This window comes from Lissotriton helveticus, chromosome 2_1, assembly GCF_964261635.1.
Source record: "Lissotriton helveticus chromosome 2_1, aLisHel1.1, whole genome shotgun sequence".
Lineage (NCBI taxonomy): Eukaryota > Metazoa > Chordata > Amphibia > Caudata > Salamandridae > Lissotriton > Lissotriton helveticus.
The window spans coordinates 1352523219-1352537805 of NC_136059.1; the positions used below are offsets into that span (position 1 = coordinate 1352523219).

The window sequence follows — 14587 nt, forward strand, 5'->3', positions numbered from 1 at the left end:
TAATACTGATGGCGCTGGCGCTACATGTGCACCAGTGCGATCTCAAGAGGGCATGCCCTCATTTGCATGGGGTGTCCCCCCAAGCAAATGAGAAAAATATCTTTTCCTCTGTGCCCGTGCTGTATTACGGTCACAAGTGTGAAGGCAAAGAAGTTGTCAGGAGGTGTACTGAACGTGCCCTACAAAAAGTTGGCGCACTGTCAGTGTGCTCCCTTATGGTAGCTCTCTGGAACAGGGAAGGGGGTCCTGTGGATCCCCAGACATCCCCTTACAGGTGGGTACAGTTACTCACTGCACCCACCTGCAAAAGGATCTCCTATCCCTCCTCAAAGTGCAGGCGGGTTGCCACCTGCACATTAAAACACAGAGTGGCTTTGAAGCAGCCGCTCCATATTTCACTTGAATGCGCTGCCCCCAGGGCAGTATGAGTTTGGGGCTGCCCAGAGGGCAGCACATTCTCTGTACTGGGGGCACTTTCCCTGTTTCCGCATGGCACATCTGTTAGACCTGGCACCTTGGCGTGAGTCTCCCTTCCACTTTTTGCTGATGTGCCTCAGATGTTTTGCTGGTGTTCGCTGCTCAGGGCACTGCACCACAGCCAATCCGTGCCGCAGTGCAAGTGCTCCCAATGTAACCTGTACCTATAATTGATTTCCATGATTGGCTGATTGGATTTACTGTCAGTCCCCAGTTAAGTGCACCAGGAGTGCCAGGGCTTGTAACTGCCAACACTGCTAGTGGGCCGGCAGCACTGGTGGCGCCACCCACAGAAGCAGCCTTTTAAAATGTGTCTAAGGTCTGCCATTGCAGAACCTGCGTGCAGTCTGGTACTGTCATGCTGGCTGGGCAAGTGCACACACTTGCCAGCCTCTAAACCTTCCCTTTACTTCATGTGAGTCACCTCTATGGTAGGCCTAAGGGCAGGGTGCATTGTAAGCATAAGGTAGAACATGCCCTGGTGTGTGTGGCATGCCTAATAGTGAATTAAAGCCATTTTCGTTTTTCACTATTGTAAGGCTACCTACTCTCCATAGGCCAGAATGGGCTGCTGGAATTATTACACTCTATAATCCCAGCAGACTCAGGGAGCATGGTAGAAAGTCAAGTTTAGTATGCCTGAACTCAGAATAATAAAATACTTCTTTTAGTAAAGTTTATTTTAATATCCTGTGTTTGCACATGCTACTTTTAGAAAGTTAGCATTTGCTTGCCTAACCATTTCAGCCCGCCTCTGCCAGGATGTGTATCTGCTGTCTGGGTTGTGTGATTGACAGGGCTGGGGATGACCGGTGGTGAATGGAGGGATTACACCAAGGTGGGTGGTGGGAGTGCCCCTTGACTCTGAATAGGGCTGTGCTCTGCCACCACAATGCTGGCTCCACCTCCTGGGGAGCGACTGATGACTCTGCCCGACACCTAGCCCAGGAAGGGGGAAGACTGTCAACAAGGTGCTCCTGACTGTACTTGTCATCTCAATGCCGGCTCCACCTCCTGTGGAGCGTCTGCTGTCCCTGCACCACACACTGAAAGGAAAAGACAGAGTCCACACAACAAAGTGCTCCAGTGCTGAAAAGGACTATGCAAAGGCCCCCTGGCCTGAAAAGACAAAAGTAACTGACTATAAATGTAGGAGCCCTACTCCTAAGAAATCAGATCCAGTTTTACCACAACGAACCTCTGCCCAACTAGAAGGACCAATAAGAAGCTGAAGGACTGGCCTGCAGTTTGCCTTGCTGAGGAAGGAGAGGAGAAGACCAAAAGGACTTTTGCTGTGCTCAAAACGATCTCCAAGGGCTTGTCTGAGCTTGCCCCCTGAAGTGAACCCCAGGACCAGTGGGTTCTTTGTGCCTTGGCTCGTCTGCAAACTGAGCCGCGTGTTTCCTCCCACCGGAGTTGAGCCTGCACCCCCTCGCCCCCTCCTAGAGCCGTGACACTCGGGAGCGGCCCGCCCTTCTGCCCGTTGAGAGCCTCGCTCTGCCAGAGCCTCTCTCTGTCCCTCGGGTCAGGCCGCCTGTTCCTCTTTTACCTCGCTCGTCACTGGAGTGCTTGGAGTGCTCCCTCGCCCCTCCCGGTCCTGAGCGCATCCCTAAGCCTGGACAGTCGCCCGTGCGCTGCGTCGCACCCGGTCATCCTGCTTTGCCCTCTGACCACGGAAGAGGCCGTGCCGCACCTCGAAGGGACCATCCTCCAGTACGGGCCGTACTGACAGGGCCGGACTGGGAACTAAAACCGGCCCCGGCAAGGTGCTCGGCCGGCCCCCTGGAGGGAGGTCTGAGCTCTTTGCCGGGGCCGGTTTTCGCCCGATTTTGTTGCAGGCCGATTTTGCAGCTATGCTGCAGGAACGGCCCTGTAACAAAAACGGCCCAGAGGGGCCCAAAACCGGCCCCACCCTTGTGGTGAACCGGAGGATTGCCTGGTGCCCGCAACGGCCCGTCCGGCCTGCTTACTGAGAGGTCCCGTGCCGCACCCCGCCTGCTGGGAACCATCCGCCGCTGAGAAAGACCCCAAGGTTCGCTCCGCCGCCTGAACGTACTCCCCAAGTACGTCTCGCCCTACTGAGGGCGTCGCGTGACCCGGAGTGCCCCCAGAAACTTCTTTTTTCCTCTACGCACAGTGCTTGCCATGGGTTCGGGGCCCGCCATGTTCTTATTTCCACGTAAAGCACTGTGCGCAGCAACTGGCTTCTGTACGCTCCGTACCCTACCACAGAATTGACCGCGCCGTACGCGACGCACCGCGAGACGCGTGAGAATCGGCGAGGCCGATCCTCCCCACCCGATCGAGGCGAAACGGAAGCGTTACAGAGCGCACAGGCTCAACAAGCCGTGCACCAGAGCCCAAAGATATTGCACTGAGCGTATTGGAACTATTTTGAAGGTGATTAGAACTATATGGAAGCAGCCTAAAATATTCGTATGAACTGTAAAGAGCACTTGCCATCTTGAAATCTTGTGGCCCCCCATTCTAAAGCGTTATATGAGTCTTGTGATAGTACTTGCATCCTGAACCTATATTTTTACATAAAGTACACTTATTTTTTATCCAACCTACAGCCTGGTGTCCATTTGTGGGGGAATCAGTGTATTTGTTGTGTGTGATTACAAATGCTTAACTGACAGCGCTCCTGAGATTAGCCTTGACTGCTCGCGCCACGCAACCTAAAGAGTGAGCAGGGGTTATTCTTAAGGGGTAATTCCCTTTCCCTGACTTAGAGGAGAGGGTCCCTGCTTATCACAATTACATACCTGTGCCAACCAGAGACCCCCAATTCTAACAACATCTATTTATGTTTAAATGTTTTTATTAGCATTTTCAAAAATAACACCTAACATACGTATAATTATGCAATGTGAAAAGGGTATATTGCTCGCAGATAGGGTTGTACATCCGTAACACTGTCAAGGCAAAAAGTACATTGCAAAGTGAAAAATACTGCTTTTATATGAAACCAAAAACTGAAACAAAACCATAGCGGGATGCCGGTCAGCGCTCTATCCTGGAAAAGTCACCGCTTCTAGGACTCTGGCCGCGCCCACTCCACCAAGTACCGCAGCTGTGCTGCCTTATTGTAGCTAAGAAGATCTGTTATTCCTATTCCCCAATGTTCAGGGCGCATGTATCCTAGGACCTTGCTCATCCTCGGTCTTTTCCCTGCCCATACTAACTGGCTAATGCTGTGCTGCATCGACGTGATTACTCCAGCGGGGGGCTGAACCGGCCAAGTCTGAAACAGGTAAAGCGCTCTAGGAAGTAGGGACATTTTGACCGCCACTACCCTCCCAAGGAGAGATAAGTGGTGCTTGCTCCAAGCACCCAGATCTTTCACAGCTTCTTGCGACAGCCTAGAGTAGTTCAGCTGAGCCGTTCGTTGGACCGTCCGCTAGATCTAAACCCAGGTAAGGAATTGCATCTGCCACCTTTATGCCGGCTAGCCAGTCGCCCATGGGTGTCGGAGGAGGCGGTGATGGAAGCAATGCCAGGGACTTAGCCACGTTGACCCGAAAGCCAGATACCTGGCCAAATGCATCCAACTCCTTGAGGAAGGCGGGAAGGGAGAGCCCAGGGTCCATCAAGGCCGCCAGTAAGTCATCTGCATAGAGGCTATTGGGATGCATTTCCCCCCCCAAATGGGAACCCCCGAATTCTAGGATTATCCCTAACACGCTGCGCCAAAGTTTCTATGTAAAGAGCGAACAGGCCCTCTTTGAATTGCAAAGGGCCCGGAGGAGACGCTGTTGACCCTTCTACAGGCCGTAGGTTTGGCATAGCAGTAGTATAACCATTCTCTGAACCTCTCGCCTAAGCCAAATTTCGGCAATGTGTGTCCCAGGAACCCCCAGTCTACCCGATCTAACGCTTTTTCAGCGTCATTCGTCAGCAGGAGAGCATCCATTCGTGTTTGATGGGCCTTGTTGTTGAGATGGAGTATCCTTTTCGTGTTATCACTGCATTGGTGGGTCTGGATAAACCCTGCTTGATCGGGGTCTATCAAGTTTGGCAGGCAAGGGCTCAACTGCACCGCAAGGATACCCGTAAAGATCTTAAAATCTACGTTTAGAAGAGAAATCGGGCGGTATGAGCCGCATTGTTGCTAGTCTTTCCCTGGTTTGGGGAAGACGACTATTGCGGCCGCAAGCATGGTGTCTGGGATCTGAGTGGGGCCCCCAAAGGTGTTGAAGAGCCTAGTTAAAATTGGTGCTAGGGTGGAGCAGAATTTCTTGTAGAATAGAGGGGAACCCGTCCGGTCCCGGCGATTTAAGCAGTTTCAGGCGGGATATCGCTGTAATAATCTTTAGGCGAATGGGAGCATCGAAGGATGCTGCCTGGGTTGGGGACAGGGCGGACATAGTGACAGATTGTAGGTAGGCTGCTGGTGTTGGCCCTGGGTTGAGAGTCTGCTGCGTAAAGCTTCTGATAAGTCACGGAACCCGTGAGCTATCTCGATATCCCCTCTAATTTACCCCCTTTTCCCTGTAGCGGGGAGACCTGTGTGCATTGTCTCTTGGCCCATAGCCGGTTCGCTAGGAGTCGGCCTGTGCGATCCCCTCCGACATAGTAACAATGTTGTAGGCGGACCGCTGCATATTCTGCTCTATGCAAGTCGAGGGCAGCAAATTGTGCCCTAACGGCCTTCAGTTGCCGCCAGACCCTCGGGCCCCAGTACTGCTATGTACCCGATTGAGTTCCTGTACCTGTGCTGACAAAGCGGATCTCACCCCTTGCGCTCTTTATAGAGGTGTGGCGCCGCGGCCAGGGCGACTGACGCTGGAATCTGGGGATCACGGTTCGATCCCCGGCTCCGGCGGCAGATTAGCCCAGCACCATGTGACTCTGGGCAATAGCTCGCTTAATCTTCCCGACGGCCCCCAGCGCCTAGAGACCCTTACGGGTGATTGTGCGCTTTACAAATGTGGACTTTACTTTACTTTATTATGGGACGCTGCGATCCCTATAAGCTCCCCCCTGACTACCGCCTTCAATGCCTCCCACAGTGTCGTAATGGCCGTGCCTGGGTTGTCATTTATCGTGAGATAATCCTTAATACGGCGAAGAAGTTGCTGTTCCACCTTAATATTGTGAAGCAGATGCTCCTTGGGTCTCCGGCTTCCATAACTGTGGGTATTTGGGTGAAACCCGTACTGTCAATGCATCATGGTCTGACAAAGCCATGGGTTCAATGCGTGTCTCCCTAACCACAGCATTAACCTCCTTCCTCCCCAGGAAATGGTCTAAGCGGGCATAGGACTTATGAGCATGGGAGTAAAATGTGTACTGCTTTAAAGTGGGGTGGGCTGCCCTCAATATATCCATCAGGCCCATCTCCTTCAGCCATTGCTTCCCATCTCCGATAGCTCCCCTCCCTGAAAATAAGATGCGTGTGACCTGTCCATACTGGAGTCTATAACTATATTGAGGTCCCTTCCCACCAGTGTCATGCGGCGCTAATACATCCGCCAGTGCAGCTTGGATGAATTTCTCCTGGCCTGAATTAGGGGCGTAGATAGAACCGACCACCAGGAGTTGGCTTCCAAATTGGAAGGTATAAGCTAATAACCTCCCCTTGAGTTCTGCACTCTAATTCACCTCCCCCTGAAGCGATGAGGATAGCCACCCCGGCCTTTTTCTCCCCCAGCGAGGAGAAATATTGGAGGGGAAAGGCTCGAGATCGCATGCAGTGGATATCTTTAGGGAGGAGGTGAGTCTCTTGTAAGACACATCCGCCTCTGCATTCTCAAGATAACACAGGACTGCACACCTCTTCACCGGGTTGTTAAGCCCCTTTATATTAAGCCTGAGGATGTTCACAGACACCATGGTAAAGGGAGAGGGAGACAATAGCTTCTAAGCTGAGCCCAAAGTGTAAGCAGCACGCGCGCAGTCTAGTGAGTCGGGGGTGGATAGCGGACCATCGCCAGGGGTAATACGGAAGCTCTGTCATGATGTCATCGGGACGCCCCAGTAGATCATGCACATGTGGATCGTGGCTATCAGACTTTACTCCCCCCCCCCCCCCCACCCTAACCCCAACTCACCCAACAATAAAAACCATACTAAATGTCCAGAAGCCGCAGAACTCAGCCGTGTCCTCTTGGTGGAACAGTCTGTGGAGCGCATCTGTGGCCAACGGTGCATCCCCAGCCTTTGACCGCCCGCCGCCCCCAAGCTTGCTTAGTTCACTTATCTGACACCGGAGCAGTTCAGATGCCAACCCCAAGTCCGGATTCTGCCGTCAGAGAGGCCAGCACAGCTGGACTCTTTTGCGCCATTGTTTCTGGGTTCGGCTTCGAGGGGGTCCCCGAGCGCATCTGGCCACCTACTCTCTGCCGCCTCTTCCCCTGGTTTTTCCTGTCTTGGCTCGGACCCTCCTCCGGCTGTGGGTGTTCTATGCCCAGGACCTGACACGCCTCCTTCAAGGAGCAGATTTGTCGTAGTTTGACGTCCCATTTGAAAATGAGGCGAAAGGGATTCCCCCACGAGTAAGAGACACCCTGGTCCTGAAGGTGTGTCGTAACCGGACGAAAGTCCCTTCGCTTTTGAAGAGTGGAGGCCACCAAGTCCTGATACAGGGCTACAGTGTGCCCCCGAAAGACCAGAGGTTGTACGTCTCGTGCTTTGTGTAGGATGAGCTCCTTGAGCTGGAAATCCGACAGGAAGGCCAAGATGTCAGGAGGAGGCGCCGGGGCCCTTCGTTGCAGGCCAACTCTGTGAGCCCTGTTAATTTTAATTTCGAAGTCTGGAGACTCTTGCAGCACATGGCGAAACAGATCTTGAAGGTACCCAGTGATATCCTTGTCTACGTCGCTGGAAGGGATCCCCCTCACTCATCTGTTGTTTCTACAGGAGCGGTGTTCCAAATCCTCTGCATGAGCCTGGAGGTCAATTTGTTGGGCCTGCAAACAAATCATTTCTTCCTGCAATTGTTCAACTTACTCATCGCGAGGTTGTTCATGATCCTCCATGGTCGCCAGCCTTTCGCCCACCGTGTCGAAGTCCCTGCGCACTTCTTTCATTTCGTCAGTAAACTCTTTCTTGAAGACATGGAGATCGTCTCTCAGGGCTGAGAAGAGCTGGGACAAGAAGGCCCTTTGTGACTGGCTCGTCCGCACTCTCCGCCTTTTGTCCCCTGGGATGAGCTGGGGAGGTGCGGCACCCTCCACCAGCCGCACCCGACATTTTAGTGAACAGGTCCTGCACACTCCGATCATCCTTCCCTTTTTCCTTCTCCTTTCACCGCGTGGTGGACATGGCAAGGTTGCAGCTGAGGGGGCAAGGAAGCAGTCAATATGCAGGGATCTCCCCTTAGACAGGGCGAAAGGGGCTCGTTGCAAGCGTCCTTTATTTGTTGCTGGGGGGCCAGCAGCAGTTCTTCATTCAGACTCCCAGCATCTATGTTGCCCATTGGCTACAGGGCCGCCGCTGTCTGCCTCCAAGGGCGGGCAAAGTGATGCTCGTCTCGTTAGCCGGACGCCAGGGCACCACAGGAGTGCTCCTAGCTAGGGGAGTGGGCTCTCAAGACACTCACCTACTCACCCACAAGGATCCCCCAGCATCAATTGTGCCTCCCACGTGGTGGGCCTCATCCCCGGTGATCGTCCTTTGGATCAGGGTCTTTACGCGGGATGGCCTGAGTTGGGCCGCTGCTAGGCAGGGTATTGGCTCCTCCGAGGCTCGCAGCAATGCTCCCCCTCCGGTGCTGTGGTATGATGCTGAGTAACCCCTAACCACCAAGATGCCTACGCTGGGAGTCCCCCCGCTCAGCAATGTAGCAGGCCAAAGTCATCTTCCTGGTAGACCACGATCCTGCCCACACCTGCTCCTCCCGGTGGGCCTCCGTAAGATCTTTCGGTGGATACCCACCGAAACCAGAAAAACCGCCACCCAGGCCCTCGTCACCAGCCGACTGGACTATGGAAATGCCCTATACGCAGGAACCACACCCAAACTTCACAAACGACTCCACTGCATACAGAACGCCTCCGCACTACTCATCCTCGACATCCCCCTCCACAGCCACATATCCGCTCACCTGAGAAACCTGCACTGGCTCCCCGTCAACAAGAGGATCACATTCAGGCTCCTCACCCATGCACACAAAGCACTCCACGACAATGGCCCGAATACCTCAACAACTGCCTCTCGTGCTACACCCCCACCCACCAGCTACGCTCTGCCAGCCTCGCCCTCGCCACCGTCCCACGGATCCGCAGAACCACCACCGGAGGAAGATCATTCTCCTACCTGGCAGCCAAAACATGGAACTCCCTCCCCACACACCTTCGACTGACCAAGGACCATCTCACCTTCAGGAAACACCTCAAGACCTGGCTCTTCGAGCAGTAGCGACCCCCCTCCCCCCCTCCCTCCCCCCAGCGCCTTGAGACCCTCACGGGTGAGTAGCGCGCTCTATAAATGTACTGATTAATTGAGTGATAGAGGACGACGATGTGCAGAAGCGCTCTGAGTGGGTGCAGGCTCTCACCGGCACATGAGGGCTGTAGGCGCCACCTGGCCGCTCACCTCTAGCTCCACAGCTGCTGTCTCCACCCGCTGTAGCAGTGGCTTCTCCGTCTGGAGCTCCCCCAGACAGCACTGGGCTGGCCGCCCCTGGGATTGCCGGCACTCCCATTCCGCTGACGCTGGTCTCTCCGTCCCCCCAGCCACAGGGGGGTTGTCCACCTTACTGCCCCAACGAGGGCGGGGCTTCGGTAGGCCACCAGACCCCATAGGCGCCCCGCGAAGGCATCTTCAGCTCGCCAGCTGCCTCTCCGGACCTGTCTCTAGGTCCGAGCTGCCATCTTGGAGTCGGGTGCTCGGTGCGTGGAGTCACCGTTTGTCGTGCACCAGGTGTCGGAATGCAGCGAGGGAGCCTGCCAAAGTGCTCCTGCCACCAATCTCTACGCCTCCAGCAACTCATGGACAACGCTGGGAAGCGCCAGGCCATACGGGGATCGGGAGGCGAGCGGGCTGCGTACCTACACGCTCGCCACCTTGCCCACGCCCCATGGCACACCTATTTAAAGGCGCACCATGGTGCAAAGAGGAAAACCGCACCCTATGTAAACTGAGTGCCACAAATACTGTCCCCACCAAGTGTCCTACTCATGCTGCCTATCATGTATTTGAGCAGTATTAGTACCTCTAAAGGATAGACTTCCGTGTACACCTACTGGAATTATTATTGTACCACTTTGTCAGTTGATCTCCCTAAGTGGAAGCTGAGCCACTGGGCAGGCTTGTTTTCCAAGTCCCCCTACAAAAGACTACAGGTAGTGCAATCAGTGGTATTATAAATGTGTTGACATCCTATGCCTGACCGAAGGCGATGAGGTGTAGTACCTCAAGTGTGGTGTCGTCCAGGAGACAACTGTACCTTGTGCCTCAACTAGGTGTTTTGGCAGTGCAGAAAGTGCATACAGTGCTGACTACCCCATCCCTAAATAAGCACAAACAACCAAGAATTTGTGTTCACCTCCTTTGCTGAGTTATATCAGTGAGTTCCACAGTGGAAACGTCAAGGGGAATCATCGCCCCTGTTTTCAAATTTGTGACCTGCAGTTGTGTAACAAATCTCCCCGGCAACCGATTTAAACTAGTGACTTATCCTGTTGTTTTCAAATAAAATAGACTTTCATTTATTAATCTCTTTGTTATGTTAATGAGGCTTTCTATATCTGCTAACCAGCAGTGAGCTTGTTACTATGTTGTTAGTATGTCTTTTCTGGTTACAAGCAAAGTAAGATTTGTCAGTTTGCTGATCGTTACTGTGCATTTTTAGGTCTGTTAGCCAAGACCTTTTGATTATACTAAAATTATACATATAATATATTCGCTTATAGGGGCTTTTTAGCCAGCCTTTTTTAACCAGTGGTCTGTTGGTGTGTCACTCAAAGTTTTCGAACACCCAGTACAGCATACAGCCTTTGGTCATCCCACTTCAGACTTTGCCTAACTTCACTGTGAGTGACTGCATTCTGCTGTTTTTCAAAGAGCACATCCACTCATAAAGTAGTTCCCTTCAATGCTGTGGGCTTCTACATCAATGTTTTTTTTTTTTTTTAAACTGAAAAAATATTTTTGCTTTTAGCCAATGTATTCTTAATGACTAATTGATGTACATTTTGTTTAGGGACAGAAGAGGAGTTTGGAGGTCTTGTGTCGGCTAATCTGATCCTTCTGAGGAACAGACTTCTGGATATTTTACTTAAACTGCTTTACACTTCTAAAGAAAAGACAACTGTTAATTTGCAGTAAGTATATTCGCTAAGGATTTCCTCAGTGCAATAGCAGGTAAAGGCTGCAGCACTGTTGTTGAAGATAAAGAAAAGCCATGGTCAACCTTAACTTGTGCATGTGGATAATGCACAAGTTAAGGTTCTAAGTAGTTGGTTATCGCATGATTGAAAGTTGACTTTGAAATTCTTCCATCTGAAGTGGCAGCATGGAAGTTTCAGTTTTGTATGCTTGTGCCATTTTTAATCGAAGCAGCAACAGTTTTTTACTGTACTTATGCCCTCACTACATGCTTGATCATCTTCTTGGTGACATGAGAAATGCTTGGAAATACATTAGGGGACCAAGTGTTACTTTTGCAGCACTTTCAAAAGAGTGAATTCGATAAATTTACATGAACAATTGCACATGACAAAACAAACTAATTCATCCACTGCCTATTGGCACCGTATTTGTCACAGTTGTGCCTTTGTGTGAAGTTTCCTTATCTTGGAGACCGATTTGGGTAAGTAAGGGCTAGAGGCTGATTTTGTTGTGCTCTTTATCATTATGATCATGGCTTTCAACGTTGGGATGCTGAGATTTCCTTTCTAATGAAATTTGGTAGACTGAAGTTCTGTGCACAAAAAAGAAAATGTATAAACATATGAATCTGAAAGAGACACGTTAGTGATAGATTCCTTACCTTAGAATATCCCCAGGCGTCAGACTGGATCTGGAAAGTTTTGCTAGCAGTACCCCTGCGCGTCAGTAGGTGGCGTTGTGCGGCTCCGCTACCGTCGCTGGCATCGTATGCGCCGAGATGACATCACGGAGACTACTTAGGCGCCACCCATGTGCGCTGATGTCAGTTCTTTCTTTTTCCACGCCAGTAAGCGCAGATCTGGTTAGAGCATGTACCTCTGTCATTTTTTGACTATCTTTTTGAGACTTTTTGTCTTGTGTTGGTTTTCTCTGGTGCAATCACGGATGCCTGGTTTTAAGTCCTGCGGGGCCTGCCGTCGCAATACGTCGGTGGGGACCCTCACGACGTCTGTCTCTACTGCCTGGAGCGTGACCATGACTCCCGGTCCTGTCTGGACTGTAGGGCTATGGCCCCGAAGGCCTTGAGGGAGCAGCGCCGGAAGTTGCTTGAATTTTGGCACTCGGCCCGTGCCGCTCGAGATCCAGGAGTCGTGTCCGTGACCGATCTCAGAGCTGTCATCACCGCTCCTCGGGATCCAAGATGACATCACGGAGACTACTTAGGCGCCACCCATGTGCTCTGACGTCAGTTCTTTCTTTTTCCGCGCCAGTAAGCGCAGATCCGGTTAGAGCACGTACCTCAGATTTTTTGACTATCTTTTTGAGACTTTTTGTCTTGTGTTGGTTTTCTCTGGTGCAAGTAGGGATGCCTGGTTTTAAGTCCTGCGGGGCCTGCCGTCGCAATATGTCGGTGGCGGACCCTCATGACGTCTGTCTCTACTGCCTGGAGTGTGGCTTTGACTCCCGGTCCTGTCTGGACTGTAGGGCTATGACCCCAAAGGCCTTGAGGGAGCGGTGCTTGAAGTTACTTGAAGTTTGGCACTTGTCCCCGTGTCGCTCGAAGTCCAGGGGTCGTTCCCGTGACCGATCGCGGAGCCGTCATCACCGCTCCTTGGGATCCAAGTCTTCGCCCTCGGAATTGGGTAAGAGACAACACAAAAAGAAGTCAAAGAAGCGTGTTCGCTCTCCGATGTCCCCCCCATCGATCCTCGGATGCGGACGAGGGGTACAGGGAGTCCGCCCCTGCAGCGCATTCGGAGCCTGGGAGTCCAGCGGCCTACCCGCCTTACCCGGGTCCGTCGGCGACCCCAGCACAAATGCAAGAATTCCTTGCTGCCATGGACAGCCTGTTTAGGCCTCGGGTTCCCACCGGTGTGCCTTTGGGCCCAAAGGTCCCGTGTCGGGATCCTGCCGGTCCGTCGACTCCTCCTGTCAGATTGCGCTCCACAGAATCCAGTTGCCGCAAATAATTGTCCACCTCACAACGTCACCAACACTCTAAATGTAATACACAGAGTGTTCGGGCCATTAGGCGAGGGAAAGGAAAGGGAAGGGACAGCAAGGAAGGGAGCCTGAAATGACAAAAGATACAAATATAAACAGTGCATATAACACAAGACTACTCTCAGATGGTCTCACTAAGCTATAATCTACCTGTTCAAAACTGAAATACAACATCCACTTGATACATTCTCAAGCCACATCACCTGCTGCATGGCTAACCAAGAATCAAGCAGGTTCAATCAGAAACTGGGTTTCTATCAGTCTGGTCCATGAAAGAAAACCTCCCTCTCAGAGCTCCAGCACAATAATGTGTAAAATGATAAGAATCCTTCCATGAAGGAAAAAAAAAAAGGTATTTGACCCTTTGCTGCAATGTCACTAAAATAAGACACCGACACGCTAATGCGTGGGAAGCAAGAACCACCACACTCTGCTCTTTAAGGGGAATGATGATGCAAATTTAGAACACAGATTTTGGCCCCACACTGCAGAGAAGCACCTGCACGTTTAATCCTAATACAGGTTTTAATCCACAACTGGGAACACAGAAACGCGCGGTTACCCCACCACTGTGTTCTGCTTCCAACGAATAAGTCTTTGAAGACCTTTTGTCTTCAAAGACACAATAGCGCGTGGTTGCGACCACCATGGCGCTCCACGACTGCGATTAAACGAATTAAGAATAAGGCAGCGTCTGGACTCCCTTGTCGCAGCGCTCCTATCCTCCTCCGGAAGTCATTTAAATCTACCAATAAAGGAAACAAAAACGGCAGCGGGTGGACTTTAACTACTGCGCTCCGCTTTGATAGGGAAATCCGTGGAACAACAATGAACAACAGAAAAACGGCAGCGCGTGGTTCCCGTATCCACCGCGCTCCGCTTCAGGTAAGTATGGAAATACTCCAAAAAAGAAAACACGGTAGCGCGTAGTATCCATCACAGCGGTCCGCGGGGCCGAACAGATCCAGAATCCTACCATCCCTCTAGCCACTCCGAGCAGAGGACGCAGATGCAGGAAGGCTCTGACGAGAACCGGGACCCCTCTCCAGCGAGCAAGAACGCTCCAGCTCGGCACGAAGGAACAGACCGGAAACAGTCGAAATTACGTGCAATGACGTGCCCGTCTCATTGGCTGAAATACCTTCCTTCCCCTCCCAGAGGATCATGGGGGTTGTAGTTTACATCCATGCCAGGCAGGCGCGGCTACGTGAAACCCTGACACCTCTGGCGGATCCAGCCCTGGCTCCGGCCTCGGCACCAAGAGGTCCCATTCTGCCGGCTACGGCCCCGATGCCGCCCTCGGCTATGCCGGCGGGGCCGCAGTGGATACCGCTGGTTCCGCCTCTGCCCGGTTCCCGGAGGGATTTGTCCCCGCCTGGGCGCTGTTTATTCCTTCCCAGTCCCTGCCCCGCCGCCGAGGCCTGTGCCTACGTCGCCCGCGGAGGAGGATGACTGGGATGGGTCTGAGGACCCGCTTGCTCGTCAGTGTGAATCTGAGCAGGACTGGGTAGACGACTTGGAGGAGGCTGGTGGCCTTGACGTCTCCTCTGATCCGGGGTTTGCCTCTCCCCCTCCCACAATGGAGGAAGGTGCCTCGTATACAGTGGTGCTCCGTCGGGCTGCTGAGGTCCTTAACCTCGATCTCCCCATGGCGTCCCTGAAGACAAATCTCCTCACCGAGGTGCCTCAGCCGGCGTCCACTTCATCGGAGCAGTGGCTGCCTTTTAATGATGCCCTCACCGAAGTCTTGTTGGGCGCTTGGTCACGGCCCGCCACAGGGGCCCCTGTGGATAAGAACGTCGCCCAGTACCATCGCCCGGCGCCGGGT

General features: G+C 52.6%; 1 protein-coding gene across 3 annotated transcripts in view; it reads left to right on the plus strand.

Moving 5' to 3' along the window:
• Positions 1-14587, plus strand: part of WDFY3 (WD repeat and FYVE domain containing 3) — a 1930620-nt gene that overhangs the window by 979595 nt on the left and 936438 nt on the right. For all 3 annotated transcript variants that reach the window (XM_078676292.1, XM_078676293.1, XM_078676294.1), the window contains one exon: positions 10628-10748. In XM_078676292.1, the coding sequence (XP_078532418.1) occupies positions 10628-10748 (121 nt within the window). The remainder of the gene's footprint in view (positions 1-10627; positions 10749-14587) is intronic.